General features: G+C 40.5%; 1 protein-coding gene across 1 annotated transcript; it reads left to right on the forward strand.

Annotated features, from left to right (window-relative positions):
- The first annotated feature begins 418 nt into the window (after window positions 1-418).
- LOC118782690 (pannexin-1-like) lies at window positions 419-25,842 on the forward strand. Its single transcript, XM_036536161.1, has 5 exons — window positions 419-1,237; window positions 8,900-9,039; window positions 17,054-17,262; window positions 18,441-19,120; window positions 25,264-25,842. Exons 1-5 carry the CDS (start codon window positions 1,054-1,056, stop codon window positions 25,338-25,340), a joined length of 1,290 nt encoding a protein of 429 aa, XP_036392054.1. The 5' UTR covers window positions 419-1,053; the 3' UTR covers window positions 25,341-25,842.
- The last annotated feature ends 1,125 nt before the right edge of the window (window positions 25,843-26,967 follow it).

Here is a 26,967-nt window from a genome sequence, read left to right on the forward strand (position 1 = left end):
AACACAAAAAGTATTAAGTAATATTGTCTATATTGTAAGCCCAGTTAAACTGCATTAAAAAGAAGAGCTCCATTTCAAGATTTCTGTTCTTTTCCCAAAATGTTGTCCAATGTGACAACTGGAACGTTGAGCTTGGTTGTCACCTTTTGCTTATACATAGAGGTGACATGGCTGAGATACTGTCTTTGCTTATTCAAGACTGTTTCTATTCCCCGAAAGGTTTGGATTTGCTCAGCAGTTATTAGTAGCAATACGTATGTGGCACAGTGTCAAGTGCCCTTTAGTCTTTATAGCAGCGGTCAGTGTAGCAAGAAGGTAAATAAAGAAATAAAATACGAAATACGAAACAAGTTTATGAAATTCAAAGTTATCATTACATGAGGCATTTCACCATCCACTAAGCTACCTACTGAGTCGTCATACTTGTCCTGGGAGCGTTTAATCATTGAAGAATAATATCAGTGCATTACCCTATCAGTTGAAATAAAGCGTTTTGTGGCGTTTAAAATGAATGTTTGGTTTTGCTTTCAGTTTAGCTAATATTAAGGGCTATGTGTAGTTTCTCACAACTTTGCTAACAAATCTTGCTACCAACGACGAAATAATATTATCTTATCTTACACTGTTTAAGACACACGCCAACCCCGCTGTCCCCTCATTACCACTTAGCTTATCAAGCCACCTTAAAGGGGCAAACGCCAATATCCGGAAGAGAGCTGGAGTTGGAGCATGGGTAGCTTGCTTGCGTTTTGCATACGGAGAGGAACATGCCCTCTCACACTGGGAAAGGAGTTTTTGGAGACAGCGTGGCTACTCACGCAAAACCACAAATCATGCCAGTGCAAACTGGAACACGCCTGATCGTGTTAGTTGGCCGACGTACCGACTGAATTCAAGGCGATAATTTTATTTTCTGTTTAGGCAATGTCTTTTGACTTCTTTGCCAGGCCCGTGAATTTCAGTTTCGTTTGAGAGATAACCATCCCGTGAACGCGGTACTTTGGGGTCTTTGCTGAACACCTACCGAGCAAGCCGACAAACCATCAACCAACTATGGCGATTGCTCATGTAGCCACGGAATACGTTTTCACGGATTTTCTGCTTAAAGAACCAACAGAGTCGAAAAAGTACAGAGGAGTGAGAGTGGAACTGGCAGTGGATAAACTAGTTACTTGCATCGCAGTCGGTCTTCCTTTGCTGCTCATTTCGCTTGCCTTTGCTCAGGAGGTGTCGGTAGGTGAGTAAAATACGCTGTGGCTAAACTAAGTAGTTTGCAAACGGGAACGCTAATTGATCATTATTGGGTTGCTGTAGTTCAGTTATATGGCTTAACGTCTGCACTATGCAACTTAACTAACTAGATTAATCAGTCGTGTTTTTTTTTTTTGGGGGGGGGGGGGGGGGGGGGGTGATGGACTGTTGAGAGTTTAGTAAAAGAAAAGGGGGAATGCAAGAACTTCCTCAGTGTATTTCATGGCACCATGAAAATTGCCATAGAACATTTTGTAAGAGCTGTTGACCAAAGTGTTTGGTTTGGTACACTACAAAGCCTCATCAACAACACTGAGCACTTAGCATGGCGCTGGCAACGAGATATTATATGATTGTTATCATCCAGGTTGCCAACGGCTTTCAGTTGAGGGTTCCGTGTCCATTACAAATGGATAACTCCTCTACTGAGAATCATTACTTGTAACACAGTACAGATGCTCTACAATTCATTGAAAGTTTTGACCCCACGACAACCGAGAGTTGACTGCAAAAGGTGTTTTCTTCCGTGTTCACACTGTCATGAGAAGAGCTAGCTAATTAGTTATTTAGCCTCTGGGACTGGGATGAAGGGTTACATGATACTGTTTTGCGTGTGTTGTCAGTGTGCTGCTTGCACAATGATCAAAACGGCAAGGTGGAGTTGCTCTTTACAGGAGATGTATTGAACTTGTGTTTGTACCGTCACGTTCATTGTCCACCATTGTTTCCAGTTCTGAGTAGAAAATCTCTGCAGAAGTCACTAGGGGTAGGGCTGAGGTATTCAATAGGTACGTATTGAATACCTCAGCCATACCCCTAGTGACTTTTAGGCTTATTGCCTACATTTCTGGGCGTCCTTTGGAATGATAAACACTTATTTGTTTTTCCTGATATTCTAGCCAAGAAAAGGGGTTTGATCAGTAAAATGTATCTAGAACTGACATAAAAATTGCATGCATTCTGAAACCCTGAATAAGGAAAATGCCTTAATGTAGGTAGACCCAAACTAATCGCTTTGCCTAAGAAAGTTCAATTTAAAGGGCAAATTTTAAAAAATATATATTTTTTACAGCCAAAAGAGAAAAGATGTATAAAAATAATAAATGCATATTTATTCTTAAAGACACACTAAGCATTAATCCCTTTCTCTGTTACAAAACTACTTTTTCCCCCTGAATTTTGCTCCCTTATATTTGATGTATAGTCACATTTAGCACTTCCCATATGGTGCTTAAAACAAACTGCTTTGTTTGTAATCAATACTTTTTTTCTGATATGTCCTCCTCTTGGTCATAGTCTGTAGTCTTTGAAAGCTGTAAGTGTGAAAAGTTTCTAATCCATATCTGTTAGAGTACACTAAGCCTCATGTATTTTTCACAAGTAAGGTTCTAGATTAGAGTATTACACAAAATGGTGAAGTTAGCACAAGTGCCCTTCACACATTTTTGAACAAGAACCAGCCATGACATAGCAGTTTCTTCCTTGCCCTTGTTGCCTGTAGAGATAAATGAAACTTCCACACCCTGTAGCATTTACAAGTCTCTCTTAATTAACTTAGCTTTCAGTCACTCAACTCAGCTTCCTCAGAATATCAAGTGTACATTGCATGTGTTCACAATATATAGAGAAAGTGGTAGTGCACACATGTGCATAATCAGGTGTGAAACTGGCAGCCATAGATCTGTCGGTCTTCATTATCCAAAACACACAGTACCTACAAAATGCCACATTATCTAAAAGGTATGAAGTGTCCACCCAAAGGTATGTATAAAGTCATGTGGTCCTTAAAAAGTGTCATTACACAAACAGACATTTGCTTAAGAAGTGTTTAATAGGATGAATTAAGGGGCTTATTGAGCTACAGATCACTATAAAGACAGATCTTGAGACATGTCTAAAAAGTATGGTTCAAATGGAGTGAGCAACATTATGCACAGATTCAAATGGTCTAATTGCTCATGGATATAGAGCTGAAGGGAAAAAGAATCAAATGTATGTACTCTACAGTCATATGAATAATTTTTTTATTGTGTAAAAGGGCTTTTGTGTAATTAAAATGAAAAGCAGATGAGCAAGGCCTGAAAGAGGGCAGAATCGCATTTGGTGATCACACTTGGAGTGATATATAAATGACAGCATAACCCTCCCATCATATTCTTCTGTCTGTTTTTATTAAAAGGTGACATTTCTTTCCTTTCTAGTGCTCTTTTTTTTCTTTTTCACTAGACTTGGTGTACTTCAGATGTAGATTTTGTAATCCTCCTCAGTGTTTTGAGGTATGCCGCCTGACTGTGAAATGTGATTGCAGAGACCTCATCAGCAAATCATGTGTGGAGTAACATGCTGGTCAACAGAACTGTATTCCTCTCAATAACTTCCTAGTACAGAGTGCTGATCCACATGTCAAGAAAATGGACTTCCTTAAAATCATACAGTACAAAAAAATTCAGTTTTATTTTCAGAGTAACATGGCACAGCTTTCTAGAGTGTTAACCTTTATTTAACCTTTTTGTATGTGCCATGGGACCTTTAATGACCACAGGGTCTTGGATTGAGACAGAAAGAATGATGTATAGAAGATATGTCTAATTCAGATGTGTAGTTAAAATGCATCCTCCACATATATAGTTTGTACTGTGGTGTAGTGCAGTGGTTAAGAATTACTACTTAAAAGCAGGTTTGAATCCATTGAAGTGTTTTCCCCTTGAGGAGGGATTTTAGTCTCCATTGCTTCAGTAGGTGTCTACCTGTATAAATTTCTTTGACTGCCATCCACATCTATTCCCCCTTTAATTAAAGAGGAACACAACAGTGACTTAACAGAAAAAATGGTTGCAATGGATTTTTTTTTTTTTGCTTGAATAGAATTCAAAATGCTATGCTTGTTTTTAATCTTTGGAGGGACCTGGTTGCTCTCTGCAGTTAGGATGGAAAAGGTGGAGGTGAACCACGAATGAAGTGTTATACTTAAATCTTAATAGCGTTATACAGAGCAAAGGTCCCTTTACAGATTAAAAACAACCCTCTCATATTTCACACTATGAAGACTGGGAAGGACGTAAATAGTTACCCAGTAGGTATTCAGGGCAGCGTTTTTGACCAGTGGTGCAAAGGCATCGAGTTCCTCTTGATATGTCGATTTGTGTACTCCTGTCCTTCAAACAGATTCAGTCCAATTTCAATATACCTATTTCTTTATCTTTTTTATTCCTACAAATTAGGCACTTTATTCATAACCAGGTCACATTTTCTTAGGATCTACATATATTAACCCTGCTGATACATTTTGGCTCATGAAGCATCTAATCTACACATTAATACACGATTAATATACAGTATCAACATTTATTCTTTGTGTGTTTTGTCCTATTTAATAAGGGACATGAAAAATATGGAGGGGACTGTGTTAAAGAAGTATGTTTATGTAAAGAATAAATGTATACTATAGTGTATCAAAAATATGTATCCTTCATTTTTCTAAAACATGGACACATTTAGTAAAGCATTTCCTCTGATTCTCTGTGAAATGCTTTTGCACAATTTTTCATGCTCATGAAATTCATATTGCAGTTTTTATCCCACCTCAGGGGACCTACAGGACTTCCACAGAGCTGTTAGCAGCACTTGTTAGCAATTCAATAGCTCTACATTTCTGAGAGGTAGTAGTAGTGTAATCTTATCTGGCATATTGCTTACAACCATATCTAAAGCTTCACATGAGTGGGAAGAGTGTGTGTGTGTGTGTGTGTGTGTGTGTGTGTGTGTGTGTGTGTGTGTGTGTGTGTGTGTAAGAGATTATTACTGTCAAATGCTTCTCTGAAATATCCCCTCCTGTGTTCACTGCCCATTCATATCTACCAGCAATCCCCCTTCTTAACCTTTGGCAGATGTCTGCTTTAACATGACCTACTGCCACAACTCCTGGAGTATGAGAAACTAATTAGAAAGTAGAAATTACAAATAGGCATACACACACACACACACACACAAAGACACACAGGATACAGTAAGCATCAAAGGAGGGAAGGTAGGGACTGGTGACTTATTCACACCTGGAAAAGGGGGTGTTTTCCACTCTAGTTGTATTTGATAGAAAGGAACAAAAATGACTGGCCCGTAGCCACCTTATTAACTGTACCCCGCATGACTTGATGTTAACATAATTAGACCGACTGGAACACATGATGAGGTGCTTGTCTGTGCTTCACATTGTTCAGCCAGTGTCAGTGTCTCATTTGATTAGCTGCATGCTAACAGAAGTCAGGAGGCTCAGACAAAAACATCAGCTGATGAACTTGTTGAGCAAATGCCACATTAGCCCTGCATACTGCCTCAAGTCTGTGGTCTCTGATTTATTACATTTCTCTGAGGGGGGAAAAAATCCAGCTGAACAGTGTCACTGACAAGACATGGAACCTTACAACGCAATTTCTTACATTTACATTTACATTTATTCATTTTGGCAGACACTTATATCAAAAGCAACTTACAAGTGAGGTAGAGTACAATTTCTTATTGGAATCAAGTACATTTCCTGTTGTGTGTAGTGATGTACCATGACTGGTATTGTACCAAATGACTGTCCAGCTAGCTTATGTTATTATTATAATAGGCATGTCTTTAAAAAAAGTAGCTTTGTGTAGGACACAGTCCCAGAAGTACTGTTGGAATGTGTGGCATAGTGAATGAGGAGCTAGACTTGTAGCCTCAAGGCTGTAGGTTTACCAACCCCCCAAGCAGGACATTGCTGTTGTGTCCTTGGGCAAGGTACTTTGCTGGAATTGCCTCTGTAAATTGTTTCTTTCCATATAAATAATGGAGATCAGCAGTGGCACGGGCAGCTGGAGTGGTGCAGTGGTCAGAACACTAGCCACTGAACCGGAGGCATCTAGTAGTCTCTTTTTACAGCCACTAGAAATGGGTACAGACTGATCTCAGTGGAACCTTATCTGCAGGAAAAAAGAAGCTTAGCTGTATTCACAGCTGCATATGTTAGTCCAAGGGGAAGTTTGAACCTCAGAGAGGTATGCACACGTAGCCGAAAAAGACGCCAATTAAATTAATAGAGTGAGAGCCTGTTTACAAGTTACAAGAGCTCTTTCACAGATGAATCACCCTCTCTTCTCCAGCAACATAATGAGAGGCACCTCGCCACGTGTATGCCTAATTCTGTTGCCCAGAATAACAACTAACAATGTGTAGGTCATGCTAATATCAGCTGTAAAATCTGTACAGTAGGTTCAGGCAGCTGGCTATCTAGCTACAACAGCATCCTTGATACTTTTTATCTTAGCAAAGCTAGGGGCAGCAGTATAGCATAGTGGTAAGGAGCAGGGCTCATAGCTGAAAGGTTGCTGGTTCAGTTATCCGCTGGGACACTGCTGCTGTACCATTGGGCAAGGTACTTAACCAACAATTGCCTCAGTAAATATTCAGCTGTGTAAATGGCTGACATGTAAAATTTGTAACCTAGGTAAGTCGCCCTGGATAAGAGTGTCTGATAAATGCCAGTAATGTAGCGTAAAAAGTTTGTTAGCTGCTTGTTATTGTAAGATTCTTAGCTTACAACAGATCAACAGCTTTGCAGAAATTGTTTTTCAGCCTCTGACTCATATGAACCAATTACAAGACATTCCTCTCCGTTGCAAAAGTCTATCAAGTCATGGCGTCATCATTGGCACATTATGACTTCAGCCATTTTGGGCTGCATGAAACCTTGGTCTCCCATATGTAGATGTGGGCCATGGGTAGATATTTGGCGTATATTAGGAACCTTTCAAAAATAACCTTGTGAAACTACTTTTTGAAAACAAAGGTAATAATAGCTTATAGGTAATAATAGATTAATACTTTATTACTATGGTTCAGAGGAAATGTCTTTCATCACAACACAGTGACTTGAGTAAGGCAAACACAGCACATAACGTAGTGACTTTAGTGAGATGAACATGGCAAACAAAAGATCTTTAGAAATCATAGAAATTGTCAGATGTCATAACATAGCACTTCATCTCACATTTTATAAACATAGGCCCACTTTCTTTGCTATGAATTCATAAATGAAAACTTAAAAAATTGTTTTACAGATGTAGATTAAATTATGCGACAGTAATACAGGAATAATAGCCTTGCTGTAATAACCTTCAGAACTAATTATTGAAAATAGACTTCGTCATTTGTGTTCTAAAATTCACTACTTGGCAACTGTCGTTTGAAATGTACTGTTAACAGTAGAAATCCTTTTTAATCAGAGTAGCTATCAAGCAGATAAATATTGTCAGGTATATAAATGTAAAGTAATCTTTCCCCTTGTTGGAGAGGGAGTTATAGATGGTTAGCAGAATGACTTTAATGAGGTGGAAAATTCCCCCTCAGATAAATCTTTGGATGGTAAGGTCACTAGAGGGTAGCTTCCGCATTGTGTCACGTCTGCATCAGCAGCACGTCACATGTCTTTGTGGTCCAACCATAAACCCAGGGACATCCCATGATGCTTTTTAATTTAATTCTTTCACTAACTGTGGGTAGGAAGGATTCTCAGTTGCTATGATAAAGGACTGGGTGTCCAAAACAGTATTTGTTCAGTACACCTATTTAAACCTATTGGAGTTGCAATTAAAAATTGCTTTCAAGTTGCACATATTCTGTACACTAAACACCCAGTTTGCTAAAATGTTTACTGCTATTAATTCTCAGTTCCTGTCCTTTAGGATCACAAGAAGAACTAGTTTGGTTTCAGATGTATTCATGAGTTGTATTGTATTCTGTGCAGATCAGGGTTATTGTGGTTATTTCTGTAGGAAGCACCCAAAAGGGGCCAAGTGTTGGTGTTATATGGGCATGGGGTACCTACAACATGTAACATGGTGGATGGCATATCTGGTATCTCAGTAGTATTTTTAGGAATTAAGGCAAAAGGGTTTAATTGGACATGATTGTAAATGCTATGTTTGCAGAACTGTAATTACTTGCAAGACTACTGTAATGGTCTCTGGTATTCATTCTAGTTGACAGTTCTGGGTTTTTGAGGGATTTAGCCATTTTCATAATCTTGACTGGAAAGATAAACCCTTTCAGCTGTTGCTGAAAATATTTATGTTATAAATAAGCATAAACAGTCACCCTCCTAGGTTTGAGGGCTGGTGAAAATAAGGGCTGTTGAGAATATTACTATAACTTCCTGTACATTTGCCTAAACATTCCCTGTTCTTTATTCCTATAGGTATTTGTAACTGAGATCCTATGATTTTCCGAGCTCAGCTGTCCACTCGTGTCCAGTAAATTAAGTGTGTTTATTTGCACAAGTAGCTCTAATGGTAGGTAGGCTTGAGCATTTTGAAGTATAAAAAGTCTATTATAAACAATGAAAAGGCACAACAGTTATTCTGTATACATTGAAGTTTGTTGAGTGTGAAAATGCGCCGTGAACAACACTACTTAATAATGCCCAATGTTAACATTAAAGGCAAGCATAAATGTCATGGTTTTTGCTGTGGTACTGAAGCATGTTCACATTCTTTGGTTTTATCCTGAAGTTTGTTGACTCCCCTGCCTTACTGAACGCCCCTTGACTGATGCAGTGCTGAAGTGCACGCCTGCTGTTCCCGGTTTCTGCCGTCTAACATTTGTTTTTGCACCGTCTCCCCAGGAACCCAGATCAGCTGCTTCTCCCCCACCAACTTCTCCTGGCGCCAGGCAGCCTACGTGGACTCCTTCTGCTGGGCAGCTGTACAGCAACAGCCCCAGACCAGCGATGACGAAGAAAATGCGCCCCTTTGGCTACACAAGGTTAGCACGTCCCTCCTGCCCCAAACCAGACCTCCGCCCTATCATTCTTGCACACTGCAATTAGATTTACATTTATTCATGTGGCAGAATCTCTTATCCAGAGTAAAGTAATTACAAAAAGTGCATTCAGTTGAGTTAGTTAAGTAGCCACATAAACACTGAATCATTACTACTTGAAATGTAGAGCTTTTGCGGGAATAAGCAATGTCCTTCTTATGCTGCCCCCAGGCTTTTGCCTCCAGTGATTATATCACAGGTTTTACCAATAAGCTTTTGCAACAGTGTTAAGAGAGGAAAGAGTCAGGGCTGAGGGAAGAACTGATGTAGTCTGGGTGAGTGGGTTTTGCGTCTGTGCCAGAAGAGAGGTGACCACACTGTCCTGACTTGTGAGAAGCTCATTCCACCACTTGAGGTCCAGAGGCAAGAGGGAGAGGAAGAGAGCTGTGACATGGCAGTATTTTGGTAATACTTCACCAATATGTACTCATGCTATGTCTGTGAGAATAAGTGAACAATATGTGGTGATCAGGGCTACAGGAATGTGAAAATGAGAAAGGGATTGTGCGTAAAAAAAAAAAAAAAAAAACCTCACTGTAACAGTGCATTGTATGTGGTATACAAAGGAGGAATGATTCTGTATTCCAGCAACATACCCAGTGTGTGTATTGGTTAATGGAATTTTATTTGACAGCACACTCTTTTGAATGATAAATAAATAAAAATGTGAGAGAACTTAACATCTTAGGTAAACAGTAATAGCAGAAATAATTCAAAAGAATGAGCGCTTTCATAAAGGAACAGCTCACAGTTACATAGTAAATAGTAAAATATCATATAAACGATTTTACATAACCTATATAAACAATTTGTTCTAGGTATAAAGAAAATAACAGGAATGAGCCAAAGATAAAAGCATGTAAGAATAAATCTGCTCGGTATACCAGAACTCAAGCATGCGCATGAGTCCTCAAAGAACTGTAACCTCACCTCCAAAAAATCAGCGCAGAGCTTTCCTCTGTATTACATTGCTGGGAATTCTCCCAGCCCTGTCATGTGATGAGGGGCTGTGGCAGCTGTTCAGTCTTGCCATGTAACATCACGCGCTTCGACATCATGATCAACATGAACCCCTCCCCACCATCTCCACTCCTTATCCCTTCAGTCCGGCTGTGCCCGTTAGCAAAAGCCCCTGGAAAGCTGCCCTTATCCCCAGCCTCTTACTGGATTTAATCGGTGACCATGACTCTCTAAAGAGGAATGACCCAGCAAAGCGTTCCAGAATTCTCTGTGTCTTTTCCATTACACAGACTCCACTGAGGACAAACACACATTTCATAAATAAAATAGCTTGGTGTGTGGTGATGTGGTCTTTTTTTATAAAGATGTATGCTGTGTGTATGCCTGTGTGTATGTTTATATCTGGGGGAGAAAAGGGAAAAGGGGTCAGTGCATATGCAGTCTGTAAAAAAGGGAGGTGCTGTGATGAGATGAAGGGACCTGTACTGTGCGTACCTATCTGCACACTGTATTAAGAAAAGAAACAGTCCATTTAAAGCACACAGTGCTGCATGTGAGGGGCTTTTGTTTGTGCCAGTGTGCATTTTAACAGCAGATGGCGCTGCTGTCCGGGTTGTCTAAGGAGGCCACAGCTGCTTTGATAAAACTCATACAAATGCAGAAATCTCCTGGCAAACAGATACTTGTACGCAGAGTGCTTGGGAGTCTGGGACAGTCACGAGGTTGCCACTGTGCTGTGGTCTAAAAAGCATTGCAAATGCAACAAAAATGGTCTGCAAGTTCACTGAGGTTTGCTAGGTAAATGTACCTTTAGCCTATCTGAGGGTGAGAAAGAAATGATAACAGATTAAATGAAACATTCTGTGGTTAATTTTTTAATACCTGAAAAAATGTATAAAGATATAAAAATTCAACCTGTAAAGGTTTCATGGTGGACCATGCGTCTCAATCTGTCACTTTTTAAAAAGTACTGCACCTGCAGCAATGTTGAACTGTTTGAGTAAATCTAGTTATATAATAGTGGAGTCAGGCCCTTTGTGGTTCTGTCTGCAAATAAGCACATTAACCCTGAGGTCTGACTAGTCACAGACATTTACATCTATTTTGTCTTATCTAAAGTAAACATATAGAATTTGGATAATCTAAAATGGTGACATGATGAATGCCAAAATTTTCTTTTTTTCTGTTTCCCTGTCTTAATTTTCTAACCGCAATCATGTTATCAATGATCTGGTATTGACATTTATGCTACTCAGTTGTCTGTTCTTACATTTGATATCTTTCTCTGTGTCCACAGTTTGGAATGAGGAGTGTGAGCATTTCTCAGAGTGGTAGTAGTAGACTTTTTTTTTTTTTTTAGTCAGAGCCTAGCTTAAATTATCTTGGCATTTCCTGTAAGATCACACCCTGTGATTCTCTCTGTTGGTTACCTGCGGTAATGAGAGTGGTTAGCTGGTCCTGTTGCGGGAGCTGAATTCGTGGAAATAAGCAATTATTTCAATCATTCCAATTTAGAATGCGCTCCAGACATGAAAGCATCGTTGGAGCTTTGTAGTATAAATAATAATTAGCCATTCGCACCCCTCAGTTGTGTCTGTGGGCCTTGTTTATTGTAAGTACATGATCATTATATGACTTATTCTGTTAGCAAATTAGAACAGCAGCGCTCCAACTGGGATTCCCACCTCCAACCTTATGTCAGCAGGTCCAGTCCCTCAGCCATTACACCAACGTGCACAGATTCCAGGTGTCCATGTACTGATTCCACAAAGGAAGCAGTCAGAACTTGAAATAATGGTTTGAAAGGTAGAAATGTAACATTATTGTGTAGACAGAATGTATTGACCATTTCAGTCTAGGATGGGGCACTGTTGGTATGATTTCCTGTGGATGAATGAGTTTCACAGATCTAAAACTGCAGGCTACCCGCAGATATGATGTCTGACCTTAAAAGATTTGACTCGGAGGCTTGAAAAGCTTCATGTTTCATTGTAAACCCTATGTGACATGGCATCTTTTCACGGGATTTGTCTCCACTGTGTACATCCCATCTCCTCACATTTTGACATGCATGTTTAGGTCTAAAAACATGTCACTTTGGGGTGAAATAAACGGTATGATCCCCAACACAAGTTCTTAGAAGCGAGTCTATATTCTCAGCATCTCCATTGGCTTCTCTGACTTGATGCTGTGCCATGCCAGCAGGGGTCACTAGAGTGCCCTGCAGATAAGCAAGGAGAGCAGAATTAAGTATACAGCAGTGCTGTTTTCTCTAAAATATGTATTTTGTTCTGTCAGCGGAGAGACTCATAGCTCCAGCCTGACTGCCGTGCCTGTCTGACAAACCATGTGGCTACTTGTTGACTGTGGTGGGCGGCCTGAAATGAACTTAGCCCTGAGACTGCGCTTGTGTGAGGAACAACGTAGCCTTTCATTAATGTTTTTCTGAGGGATTCTGCAAATCCATACTAAAATACACTCCCTGGCTGATGCATGATGGGTAATAAGAAGGAGAGGGTTTCTAGCCCAGGACCCTCTGTCCTTTCTCTGCTTTGATTGCTACTGCTGGAAATCCAGAGTCACTGTATTCATTTATTTGGTTGCAATTGTAGGTCACAGTATGGAATGTGTGATTGTAGTGTATGGGGGCATTAAGCAGGACTGCAGTTGCCAGCATAAGGCACAGGCAATTTTTTTCCTTCATTACAATAAAGTAGTGAAAGATGAGTGCCACTTTAGTGGAAGTATGCAAAGCTTTAAATATACAGTGCTGGCCAAAAGTATTGGCACCCCTGCAATTCTGTCAGATAATGCTCAATTTCTCCCAGAAAATGATTGCAATTACAAATGTTTTGGTAGTAATATCTTCATTTATTTTGCTTGCAATAAAAAAAACACAAAAGAGAAAGAAAAAAAAGTCAAATCAAGTATCAATTTACACAAAACTCCAAAAATGGGCCGGACAAAAGTATTGGCACCCTTTGAAAAATCATGTGATGCTTCTCTAATTTGTGTAATTAACAGCACCTGTTACTTACCTGTGACACATAACAGGTGGTGGCAATCACTAAATCACACTTGCAGCCAGTTAAAATGGATTAAAGTTGACTCAACCTCTGTCCTGTGTCCTTGTGTGTACCACATTGAGTATGGAGAAAAGAAAGAAGACCAAAGAACTGTCTGAGGACTTGAGAAGCAAAATTGTGAGGAAGCATGGGCAATCTCAAGGCTACAAGTCCATCTCCAAAGACCTGAATGTTCCTGTGTCTACCGTGCGCAGTGTCATCAATAGGTTTAAAGCCCATGGCACTGTGGCTAACCTCCCTAGATGTGGACGGAAAAGAAAAATTGACGAGAGATTTCAACGAAAGATTGTGCGGATGGTGGATAAAGAACCTCGACTAACATCCAGACAAGTTCAAGCTGTCCTGCAGTCCGAGGGTACAACAGTGTCAACCCGTACTATCCGTCGGTGTCTGAATGAAAAGGGACTCTATGGTAGGATACCCAGGAAGACTCCACTTCTGACCCAGAGACATAAAAAAGCCAGGCTGGAGTTTGCTAAAACTTACCTGAGAAAGCCAAAAACATTTTGGAAGAATGTTCTCTGGTCAGATGAGACAAAAGTAGAGCTTTTTGGGAAAAGGCATCAACATAGAGTTTACAGGAAAAAAAAACGAGGCCTTCAAAGAAAAGAACACGGTCCCCACAGTCAAACATGGCGGAGGTTCCCTGATGTTTTGGGGTTGCTTTGCTGCCTCTGGCACTGGACTGCTTGACCGTGTGCATGGCATTATGAAGTCTGAAGACTACCAACAAATTTTGCAGCGTAATGTAGGGCCCAGTGTGAGAAAGCTGGGTCTCCCTCAGAGGTCATGGGTCTTCCAGCAGGACAATGACCCAAAGCACACTTCAAAAAGCACTAGAAAATGGTTTGAGGGAAAGCACTGGAGACTTCTAAAGTGGCCAGCAATGAGTCCAGACCTGAATCCCATAGAACACTTGTGGAGAGATCTGAAAATGGCAGTTTGGAGAAGGCACCCTTCAAATCTCAGGGAGCTGGAGCAGTTTGCCAAAGAAGAATGGTCTAAAATTCCAGCAGAGCATTGTAAGAAACTCATTGATGGATACCGGAAGCGGTTGTTCGCAGTTATTTTGTCCAAAGGTTGTGCTACCAAGTATTAGGCTGAGGGTGCCAATACTTTTGTCCGGTCCATTTTTGGAGTTTTGTGTAAAATGATAATTGATTTAATTTTTTTTTCGTTGTCTTTTGTGTTTTTCATTGCAAGCAAAATAAATGAAGATATTACTACCAAAACATTTGTAATTGCAATCATTTTCTGGGAGAAATTGAGCATTATCTGACAGAATTGCAGGGGTGCCAATACTTTTGGCCAGCACTGAAAATGGCAGTTTGGAGAAGGCACCCTTCAAATCTCAGGGAGCTGGAGCAGTTTGCCAAAGAAGAATGGTCAAAATTCCAGCAGAGCATTGTAAGAAACTCATTGATGGATACCGGAAGCGGTTGTTCGCAGTTATTTTGTCCAAAGGTTGTGCTACCAAGTATTAGGCTGAGGGTGCCAATACTTTTGTCCGGTCCATTTTTGGAGTTTTGTGTAAAATGATAATTGATTAATTTTTTTTTCGTTGTCTTTTGTGTTTTTTCATTGCAAGCAAAATAAATGAAGATATTACTACCAAAACATTTGTAATGCAATCATTTTCTGGGAGAAATTGAGCATTATCTGACAGAATTGCAGGGTGCCAATACTTTTGGCCAGCACTGTATTTATACAAAACGGAAGCAAAAATGTACAGAACTAATGCTGTTCTTAGGAACAATAGGCAAAAGATTTTAGTATTTCAGCAGCAGGATGTCACTCATTGTGTGGGAATCTGTTAGTCTCTTCTCAAGATTACGGAATCTGTTTTCCCTAATTCATGAGAATCTGTGTCATATTTGCTAGCCCTGATTGAGCTATCCCCCCAAAAGCCTCTGATTGCATAAGCACAGTTGAGTAGCGATTGCATTACAAACCAAAGGTGGTAGATTTCTCTGTACTTTGCTTTGAAACTGACTGGTTGTATTGGTTTTCTGCTGGTTGAACCAAAGATCATTCTTCAACAATTCAGATACTGACCAGTATTTCTTAGTATCTGGATGGAATAGAGCTAATTCACTTTAAATTATGCCCTCCTGACCATGGGATACTGGCGCAAAAAATGGCCCTGCCTGTACAGCACAAGAAGGCAGTAAGCATACAAGCAGGTGCACATGGAGCCTGACTGTATGCATTTAGAAAGAGACGGCAAGTACATAATGTAGATCCAGAAGTTCATGTGAAAGGAGTCAATGTGGTAGTGAAATGTTTTTGGCGTTTAATTGAACATAAAAAAAAAAATCTGCTGGTGATTAGGCTATTATGTGTAAACCGACTGTCCTTTAAAGAACAACTCAATCCATTGAACAGGGTGTGTTGCACAATGACTCATTTAAGGAAATACGTTTTCCATTGTTCTGTTAATTGAATTAAGGACCTACTCCATGCTTTCTGGTAATTTAGTTTACAAAGTGCTCTTCAAATGCGGCAAGAGTACTTTTGCAAACAAGTCGAGAAAACACTTAATGATTTGTGAGCGCCGCTGTACTTACAGATTGCAAATCGCCCACAGCACTACGCACCTGAACTGTTGTCTGCGTTACTTTTTGAATGACTCTAAATGGCTTTTCTTGAGTGTCTTCTGTTGTGACCTCTTCACTGTTCCTGCTGTTAATAGGTTTTCTTGTTCCAGCTCTCATCCAATCAGTACGTGTTTTCACCTGTTCAGACATCATCAGGAGAAAAAAAAACTTCACAATCTGAGTGAAAAGTGTTTATCTCAAACCTGTATTTTTTACCGAGACATGTTTGATACGTGCATTTTCTTGCTTGTCGGGAGGAGCTCTGTTTTGCACTTTCTAATCTGAGAGCAGAGAATGCCTCAGAGAGAAGCATAGGATATTGGGAGGAAGACAAGACAGTTGAGAGAGAACCGAAATTTCTTCCTCCCAATCTCCTATGCTTCTCTCTAAGGATTTGTATTTGTATTTAGGAGTGTATTTCCTGCAGAACATGTGCAGGACTCAGATGCTTACTTTACGTTACATTACATTATTGTCATTTAGCAAGTGATTTTAATAGGTTACAGTTTTATCCATCTGTACAAGTGGATATTTACTGAGGCAACTGTGGGTTAAGCGCCTTGCCTAAAGGTACAACAGCATTGCCCCAGTGGGGAATTGAACTGGCAATCTTTTGCTTCTTACCACTACACCATGCTGCCACACTCCCTACTTTAAATAGCCACAGTGATTCCTCCTTGTCAGTGTTTCCATTAAAGGGACATAAGCTATTCCTTTCTTCCTGTAGTTCCTTCAATCTTAAAGGAAGGGATCCAGGTGCCTTCTGCATGTGTGTTTTACCCCTGAATTTGTTGCACAATAGTGTTTTCACATAGAGAGTAACAGATTGGGGCTAACCTTCAGTTACAAAGGTTCATGTATATTGAAAAATGTTCAATTGGCACTCTTCTACCATTGCCAGTCAGTTCAGTGTCAGTGTCATTGTCCTAATGGAATATGGTCTACTCATATTATACTAGACTAAGGAAAATAACCTAGTCCTGCTCTGCTTTTATGAAGACCCAGTTCCTGTTGATAGTTGGGATTGGCATGTTTTTACTGTATTCCCCAGGGGTACAGAATCCACTGCAGTGTGAGAAATTGAAGTTCCCTGCAGTGTAGTTGCTAATGGCCAGCACACAGATATTGCGCCGCAGGCAATGAATTGTGAACAACAAAAATTGCAGCAAAAGCTCAATTTTATGGACAGGAAGAGTACAATGGAATATCCACACAATATGGTCAGCTTGCTATGCTGAGGCATCATGCATATCTTATGAATAATTGATGATAATGGAAAAAAAACTTAAACTCTTCCTGTCTTTCACTCTCCAGTTCTTCCCATATATCCTCCTGCTGGTGGCGATCCTCATGTACATACCGTCCCTGTTCTGGAGATTCACGGCTGCACCTCACCTGTCCTCTGACTTGGCCTTCATCATGGAGGAGCTGGACCGTGCATATAACCGGGCCATCAAGCTAGCCAAGAGCCTGGCAACCAACGAGGTCTGTGACCTTGGCTCCACTCCTGTTGAATCAAACAGGTAGGCAGCCGCCTGGGATTCAGTGCAGAGCAGAGGTCAAGTGTTTTGTGAGGTCTGCTTTCCTGTGTTATGTATTATGCTGTTTACTGAGACTCCCCAAGAAACCACGGGATGTGTGGCTGCCTGCAGGACAATTTCTTTAAGTTGTTTCTGAATGGCCTTTTAATATCCCCGGAAATGGGGAAAGATTTTGTTTTTAAATGCATGTGCCTTTGTGGTTCAAATGTCATCTTATCTGCTCACACTCTAAAGATGGCTCTAAATGATGAGAGTAAAAGATGAGAGTACTCCAGGTAAGAGCTCTTCACAAATTCCCAGCTCAATTTGGCTCTAATGCAGTTAGTCCCTTCAGTTTTATTATAACAGAGCAAGTTTTTCTACTATGCATTCGGCAGGGGTTGTTTGTCCCCCAACCACAGGGACAGCAGATGCAGAACACCATGCTGGCCTTGTGGCATGAGTCTCCCCTCTTTCCCATGAAGGGTCTACAGATAACGTGATAGGTGATGATTAAAACTCAAAGCAGAGTGAAGTTCATTGGAGACAGAGCCACTATCAAAGATTTGGCATGTTTAAAAACATCCAGACGTCAGAGTTCTGATTAGGTGTCAGGAGAGATAACAATCTTCCCGTGGTCTCTGTGGCATACCTGTAGATAATGGGGAGAACAATTGAGCTGAAAGAAACCCATTTTGTTTGGGTAAACAAGGCATACAGTCATTACTGTCTAGTCAGACAGATGTTACAAAGAAGTTTGATCAGATGAAAGTGATATTTGGTCATGTAGGTAGAGAGTAAAAATTCTGTTGGTGACTGCTAGGTTAAAAGGATGGACATTGGGCTGGTGTATTTTGCATGTGAAAAATAATGTGGCAGTACTTTTTAGTCAAAGCCCCTTTAGATCAGGGAGTAGGCTGGTTGAAACAGCAATTTTTTTTTATTCCTGTGTACACCACACTGCAGAAGTAAGAAAACTACCTGTGTACTGCTTTTCTGCAAATTCTGTCTGCAATTCAGACATGTATAAAAAGAGCAAAATGACCAGTGGCTTCCAGCCTGACTGAGTATATTTTTAATGACAGAACTTATTGAAAGGAGTATGAAGGGTTCAAGCGGGAGTTTGCAGTGCCCACTGACTCCAGCACTGTTGTTTTTCCCCTTTCTCTTATGTGCAATAGTGCCTGGGACCTCACCGAAGCCTGCTTCAAGTACCCTTTAGTGGAGCAGTACCTCAAGACTAAGAGGCGCTCGAAGAGCTTGGTCGTGAAGTACCTCCTGTGCCGAGGCCTGACCCTGGTCATCCTCCTGCTGGCCTGCCTCTACTTGGGCTACTATATCAGCCTGGTGTCCGTCACGGACGAGTTCACCTGTAACATCCGCACGGGCATCCTAAGTAACGACACCACCATCCCCAAAGCCCTGCAGTGCAAGCTGGTGGCGGTGGGCATCTTCCAGCTGCTCAGCTACATGAACCTCATCGTCTACGTCCTGCTGGCCCCCGTGGTCGTCTACGCCGCCGTGGCGCCCCTGCGGCAGCGCACCGACTTCCTTAAGCCCTACGAGATGCTGCCCACCTTCAGCGTGCTGGATGTGGCCGGCCGTTTCTACGACGACCTCAGCGTCTACCTGCTCTTCCTGCACGAGAACCTGAGCGAGCTCAAGTCCTACAAGTGCCTGAAGGTGCTGGAGCTGCTGAGGGAGAGCGGCGGCGGGGAGGAGGCCTTCGACACCATGTGCCTGCTGCGTGCCCTGGGCCAGGTGAAGACGGACTCCGTGGACGGCCGGGCGCCCGCCGCGCTCAAGGGCAACAGCACAGGGACGGGGCCAGAGCGTGAGAGCAACGGCATGGAAATGAAAGGTGAGACTTTGCTTATTGTGGTCATCAGGACTGGCCTGTAAGATACCCGTAGTGCTTCTCCTGTCAGTCTTGCTGAATAGTTGCACCAATTATGCCAGTAAGTGCTCAGCAGCTTGATGCTAAGAGGCTTAGTTGAAGGCAGGTGAAAAAGCAGAAAAAGTAAGACACTTCACTTTGCTTTTAAACCTTCAGGTTTGTCTGCAGTTGGCCACACAGCTTGTAGGGCTGAGGGGGGGCAGGGGTATAACATTATCAGTGAAAGCTGGCACACATAATGCCATTCTTGAAAATGCAAGGGAACTGTGAGTTACCCTGACACCATGATTGACACACCCCACAAGTATTTAAATTAGGGAAATGTGCTGTGCCTGAGCATTCTGAGGCTTGACACCAATTTCCCTACAGCCAGACAGCCCTGCGCACTGGTTATTTATGTTGCCCTGTATGGTTATGGGCCAATACTCCAGCACACTCAAAGTGACTGGCTACCTGGTTGCTCCACGCTACATGTCTCCCTCGTGGTTCCATAAGTGAGGAGTGTGGATGACAGAAGAGTGACAAATAGGCAGTGATTTTTGCTGAGCAGTGTTTTTGCAAGTATAGACTGTACACACTTAATGATAAAAGCACAGGATTCAGGGGGTGATGGTTCAGATCTCAAGTAGGAAATTGTTGTATTCCTGATCAAGGCATTAATTCCAGTTTTTCCAGGAGAAAAAGACAATAGTGAAAATTTGAATACATAAATGGGTGACGTCTAGCTGTAGCTGTAAAGCGTAAGCACCAAAACAAGAAATTTAGCTAATTTGGGATTTTAACTGCTCTTCAGCAGATTTTGATAAAAAAAAAAACAGGTTGTATGAGCTGCAGTACAGCCTAGTGTGGAAGGGCAGTTCTAAACTGTATGTTTGCTGCATGTGGCCTGTTGTGCAAAGGGAGGTAAAACATACTGCATCTTGGGTATAGGTGCATTCATAGTAATATGACATTTACTCACTGAATTTCTGTTCAATAAACCAAAATGGTGGTGGAGGAATACCTCAATGCAGACAGAGGATTCTCAGTTAAGAGAAACCCACATTTTCAAGGTGTAGAATATGAACTGAGATGCACACCAATTATTTGACAAGCTTGTTATCTGCCTTTGAGACTGCCTAGGGGTATTACTGCAAGGTGCCACTTCCCTCTTTAATCCACCTGTAGCTCTGAAATGTTGTGATGGATTAATCCCCCTCATTTCTCATCTTGGCATAGCAATCGCAAAACAAATTGGAGGAGAATGTGCTTTTGCCTCAATTAAGAAAGGCAGTTTAATGAATGAGAAAATGTCTTGAGGCCAGCTGGCTGGCTCTTCACAAAAAGCGGTGATTAAACTGTAATGTTATGTAATTTTGGAAAGGAGAGGTAAAGATTCAGTTGTGTAGACACTGTTCAGTGCTCATTTTGGCACTAGACATGAAAGCTGCACTTAGCTGTTTAGAGAAATGGAATGCATTTCCAGCTTCCTTGTTAAAAATGACACCTGATGATGCAGCTTGGTCAGTTCTGCCTTTTCCTGCTTTGCGAGACGTCATTTTGCAGTATCAGAATTATTTTACATTTGCCTGCAGTGATTACAGTAAGAACGTACATCAAATAGTGTAAAACCCAAGTCAACCAGAGGATATTTGATGCAGGGAGAAACATTACTGTCTTTGAAATTTAAAAATCCATCAGGTATTATGGAAGTTATTTGGAGGGCCGGTACATTGTGCACCAAGTTGCACGTTGGTTGCATACTCTCCATACCTGTATAGCACAAAGAGTTAAGCCCTTTTGAGATTTTCTACATTAATGGTCAAATAACTCAGAGGTCGGAGTCCTAACAGACATTTCATTTTGAGCTATCTTAGCTTATTTAAACATTAAATGCCCGAACATTAAATGCCAAGACCACTTTTCAGCCATTCTGATCTTTTCCATTTTAATATTCCTGTCCATTACATTATCATAAAAACTCTAGGGCCCTAACAATACTTCTTGACCTTGGGGTGTCCTAGTAAGAGCCTAGATTTAGTCATATTCAGTCAGTTGCTTTGTCTGTTCATTGCTGCTAACTTCAAGACATAGACTAATTTTTACCAGTCAATTGTGAGCCACACTTGGAAGAATTTAGTCCTTATATAAACACCATATTGACTATAATATATAGTCCCACATGGGAATCAAGTCAGTGAAATGCACTCACTTTTTTAAAGTAACCACTTTAAACACTTTTTTAAAGATTTTTTCTTAAAAGGGACATCTGCAGTATAATATAACTAAAAGGTTTCTGTCTCATCTCTTCATTTACCATTTTTCACAAATGGCTGTGATAACTACTCATCCAAACAGCTATATAATGTGACTATATAATGTGACTACTAGCAGCCTTCTTGGGCAAGGATGAAACGTGAATTAATTTCAGTAGACAACAAAATTCAGATTATGAGATTGTAAAACTGACGACAAAGATGGAAAGAAATATTTAAGGTTGCAGAGTCATAATTTAAAACCATTTTAACAACTGTAGCTCCAAATGAAACATGATTGATCTGTATAAATGCATGTGACATATAAATGCATTACATATTTATTTCATGCTTAATACTCATTAAATGTTGTTTTGTTAGTAGATGATATTGTGCTAACTACCCCATTTTCCTGTTATGCATCCCTATACATGCCATGTTATTTGTATCTCTGTAGTGTGAATCTATTTCATTATCTGTGGTATGCCTGTATGGCTATAACTGGATGTAAATACTGCTGACGTTCAGATTAAGAAGCTGACAGAGAAGCATAGGAGTCTTACCAGCTCAAGTGCTTTAGACCCTTGGAAAATCTTAATTGATAAGCATTTCTGATCATTGCCACTATTTCTCCAAGTGTGATGTGCTGCTGGGTGTTTCTGCTAAGAAATACAGGTGTCTCTGAGGCATATGCAAGTCACCTTTAATAAATGCCTCTAGAGAAGCACAACGCGTGTGAATTTGAGAAATGGCTGTGACACAAAGCTGCCGGAAGTCAAAAGAGCCTCGTTCCAGCTCCTTCCAGCCTTTCTTTGATAAGCAAAGTCATGTTCATCATCTCATGAATAAATCCAATTCAAGTACTAATGGAAGACAAAATGAAAATCTATATGCAAAGGGCTGAGGCACGCTGAAAGAAATTCATGTAATGATAGCTCCTCGTGGCAGTAAACTGTGCCTGGAGTCTCTACTATAAATGCGAGCTGTGAGAGAACCGTCAAAAACACTAGAATCCCTGGCAGTCTGCAGCCATTCATGCCATGTATGGATTGCAGTTAATTGCACTTCAATCTGTTCATTAAGCAAATGGCTTGTGCTATAATTATTTTATTATTTATTAATTCTTTTTATCTATGCACCTGGTTTGAACTTAAAAGCAGTCCAAAATGGGTCTCTATAGAAGGTGATTATTTCGGCATATAAATTATTTGCACACATTTGTACAAATAATATATCAGATATGTCAGTATCAGTCTCTCCTTGTCTTAACATTCACAAAAATAGCTCTGCACTGAAAGTGTTATCTGTGTGATGCCAGCCTTCAACTAAAGAGGCTCTGTTCCAGATAAATGCAGGTTTTCTTCTCTTTTTCAGATAACTTGGCCCTGTGGTTGATCATTTAGTATATTTATGATTTTCATCTTATACCATTTTACACATTTTGCTTATTTTGACAATGGGGTACAATGGAGATGGAAATATGGTTAGAGACACTTCATTTTTCTCATATACCTAGAGACCTGCTACAGTAACCTTTGGTAAAAGAAAGAACTTATTGATTCTGCAGACGTTGCTCAGGTAACAGACAATGAGTGGCAGAGGCTTTCAGCAGACAATTCATGTCTTTGATACAATGGAGGAAGAACTTGAAGAAAACATTACCCTGAACGGCACCATTGCATTTGGAGGGGGTACTGATGGGTTCAAGGAGTTTGTTGATGGTGGCAAAGAGGACCCTGGGGGTCGCTGGTGTAGTCTTTGCGCTCTACAGCAAATACAGCATTTTCTGTGGCACAGATACAGCATTTCTTCTCTGTACTCACTCAAAATGAGTACATTTAGTAACAGTACGCTAGACTGAGTGCAAGGAAGTTAAGCCAGTGAGGAAAGCAATATAATTTGGATCTTTCGCTAGCTAACTCTGCGCGGTCACTTAGTGCTGCCGTGCTTTGCCATGGTAATTGCGTATTGTGTTCTCACAATGATCGCGTTTTATCTTCCATGCCTTTTCCATAACCCTATCAAACGTAGCTGAGCTTGAAATCTTTGTAAATATTGACAGAAGATGATGCTAGAAGACAGTGTCTGAGCAGCAGACCGTATAACCCACATTCCAGCTTGTTCAGCCAGTATGACTCGGCTAGCTGAGTTGGGAAGAATATTAAGAATGTTTTATGTTTTGCAAGGCATGCATGTGTATGATTGGACTAAATGGAGGTCATGCCAAAGCCTTCTGTTGAAACTCAACATCTGTTGAAATTTCGTCTCGTCATTTTTGTGGTCATTCTCGTCATGTTTGTCATAAATTTCCGTACATGTAGCATAGTGGACTTTCCAATGGGAGTGAAAAGCAGAAAACTCAGGCCAACTGGTGGAAAAATGGAAAAAATATTTTCTGACCCTGGGAAAAGGTGGTTGAGAGACTCCTTGAAAGTGGTGGGACAGATAATGGACGGGAAGAAAATGGTTATCATTTTCTGTCAGAAATTTAATGTGGCCACATAGAGGTAAATACAGAAATCTGTGAAAAAATATTTTCTGTAATACACTCCTCGTTACCTGAAGGAATTCATGCTGGAGTGGAGTTTACTGGGTAATTACAGCCATTTCGAATGATCTTTCTTTCTGCTGTTGACAACAGATCTAACATCAGATTGCTCACTTCCAGTTCCAACCCCATCCATTTACATTTTGTATAGTGCTACATTTTGATTCTGATCCTTTGATTGTGTTGCTAAGGACAGGAAGTGTCTACACCAGGGGCTTAACCAGCATGCCTGTAGCTATGCTAGACCCTCACATCCAAATGGCATTGTAGTAATTATTTTGTTGATTAAACCTTAAAAACAGCTGTAATCTCAAGCTTTAGTTAATATATTTGTAAGCATTCTGCTATAAATTTGCATTAGTTTCCTGTAATGAGCTCTGTGCATGGCTCTGTAACAATTCCTTTGTAGAGGCTGTCCAGGATCACAAGTACTCCCGACCAGTCATAGACAGAAATCTAAGACCTTTGAAAACAAAAGAAAAACAGAAACTTACCTTATCATAGAAGCTTTGTTTTGTAACATGGACAAAAATATTTTAAATATTTTTATAGATCTTGTATTCAAAGTGTTTTATGTGTTGCTATATCTTCTGATTTGGTAACAGCAGCATTGCAATTTGTAACAGACTGAGGAAGATGTGGTCAACTCGGGGGGGCTAAACCAGACCAACCTGAATACACTTTACAAACAGAGTTATAAAGAAGACGAACAACATCACAGAATATCTAGCACAACCCCTTTGCTGTGAATATACACTATTCCCATCTGGGAGACACCTCTGTGCCTCAGGGTTTAAGCGTAACAAATCCAGGAAACCTTTCATTCCCCCTGCAATTTCCTTTCTGAGCAATGCAAAATAATGCATCCTACATTTTTTTTAGCACAGATTCTCAAAGGCTGTGTGTCTGAAATAAAATATTGATCTTCCTGACTCCATCAACAGCCTGCACTTCGTGAGCATACATTTTTTTATTGTATATCAATTTTTTAAACTTGATAAATGTTGTGAATATTCTCACTTCTACAGCATCAAAAGGGCGCACATCTGAAGGACTTCCAGACAGTGTTTTTTTCTAAAGATTATCAATATGATCAACAAATTCCCAGGCCAAATTTAGTAAAACATCACTAAAATATATGAAAGCTCACTGAGAATAGGGTTCTACTTGCAAAATTGTATGATGGAATCCAAAATTTAGGGAAATCTAAATATGATTCATGTGCTTTTGTCAGTAACTAATTCTGCCCTGCAATGTTATAGCAATGGTAAGGTCATATCAATGAAAGGTGTTCAGTAATAAAAATGGGTGTTTTTCTCCCTCAGATCTTTCTTCCCAGTTACTGGAGGATGGGTTGAAGAAGGACGGGCAGGAGAAGGCGGTGCGTCAGCGGGTGATCTAACGGCCCTGTCTGCTGTAACAGTGCACTGTTGAGCCCCCTCACCATTCACTCATTTGCTCTAATGGCACCAGGTGACAGCACCACGTGTGATCAAACCTTATGAATGTCTTGTCTCAGGATAGCACTGTGTGCCTTAAAGAGGAGCCAGTGGGGGTCCTGGGGTGGGATATGTGCCATCTATCCTTTATTCAGCTGTGTTTTGGAATCGCTAAATATACATTAAACATTCGACAACTTTGAAGCAAGACAGATGCAGTCCTCTGATACATTCACACATGGCCAATGGCTGTTTCATGTCAGAGTGAACCACAGTTGAGTGGGTGCTCAGTGAAGGATTGGCACTGCTCCAGTGACCTCATTTGTGCAGCTCACAGGTGCCTGACAAGAGGGCAGTGAGTTGTTGAAACCCTCGCTGATGAACACACCCCTACCCCCAGCGGAACAAATACAATTCCTTCTGATGCTGTTCTGAGCATTGTGGGCAAATGACATGACCAGGATCCCAGGCAGTAGGCCTCAGACTGTGTTCAAAGCAACACCTTTGGCTGATTGAATGACTCTGGAACCCGCATAATTGCTTTTAAATGTTTTTTTAAGCATTTAAACTGTTTTACTCAACTGTATTTTATGGTACCTTTGGTAGGTTTTGGTACATTTGGAAGATGTGATACCCTGAGTGAAGTTTTAGGTTGTAAGTAAGTAATTTCATAATTTATTTAATTCTTTAACTGAAAAGGTACGTTGAATTGTCACGTCATGGAGTGACATGAAGTCATGGAATGACACATGGTAATAAGAAGAGACTCAACTAAAAACAGAATGGTGTATTGCGTTTATGATGTGACTCCAGCTGTGTCTTTTATATGTCCTGTTATGTTTGGCAGAGTTCCTTGGCATCTTATTGCTATTGCTGTAGTGTGTCATAGCAACCAAAGGTGTAGAGCTCTCCCAAGACAGACAAAAGAACCTGACTACTTTGATAAACTGGAATGACAGTGCATGTATATTGTGGACTAGAATTAAGTGGGAAAACTCTGTAATGGTATTGTTGTATCTTCCAACCAAATTGTGGAAAATGCTGAGTGCTTTTTATTGTCCAATGGTTTATGTAATTGTGTGGTAGCTTTTTGAAATTTTATTTTTCCAACTCACTGTTTGTAAGTTGATTTGATCTTTTTTATGTCAAAGTGCATTTCACATTTGAATTTCATGGTTTTTTTTTCCTTCTTTTTTTCTTCTTTTGTATTTGCTTCTCCACATGAATAGCAAATATAGTACAGTCCAGTGTTTGCACTGTGGTCAGAATTTGCTTTTACCTCTTATTGGTTCTTGTATTTAGGCTGTATAGGTTTTGTAGTATTTTTTATTTTTTCTTTGACTTTTTTCTCCAATGTACCAAAGTGTGCAGAGGTGAAGTTGTAGTAAGAAAAATGACTAGTGGCAAAAGTACAGTTCCTCCAAAGGTGACTCTGGAGACTGGATTCGCACTGTCTTCCTCCTATTCACCATATTACCTTACTAAACCCATACGAAGACCAGGAGGTCGGGCATGCGGAGGTTCAGCCTTTATCTGGATTCAGTTTGTGGCCACTGATTTGTGAGCATATTTTTTTTTTCCCCCTTCACA

The sequence above is a fragment of the Megalops cyprinoides genome, chromosome 9, assembly GCF_013368585.1.
Source record: "Megalops cyprinoides isolate fMegCyp1 chromosome 9, fMegCyp1.pri, whole genome shotgun sequence".
NCBI lineage: Eukaryota > Metazoa > Chordata > Actinopteri > Elopiformes > Megalopidae > Megalops > Megalops cyprinoides.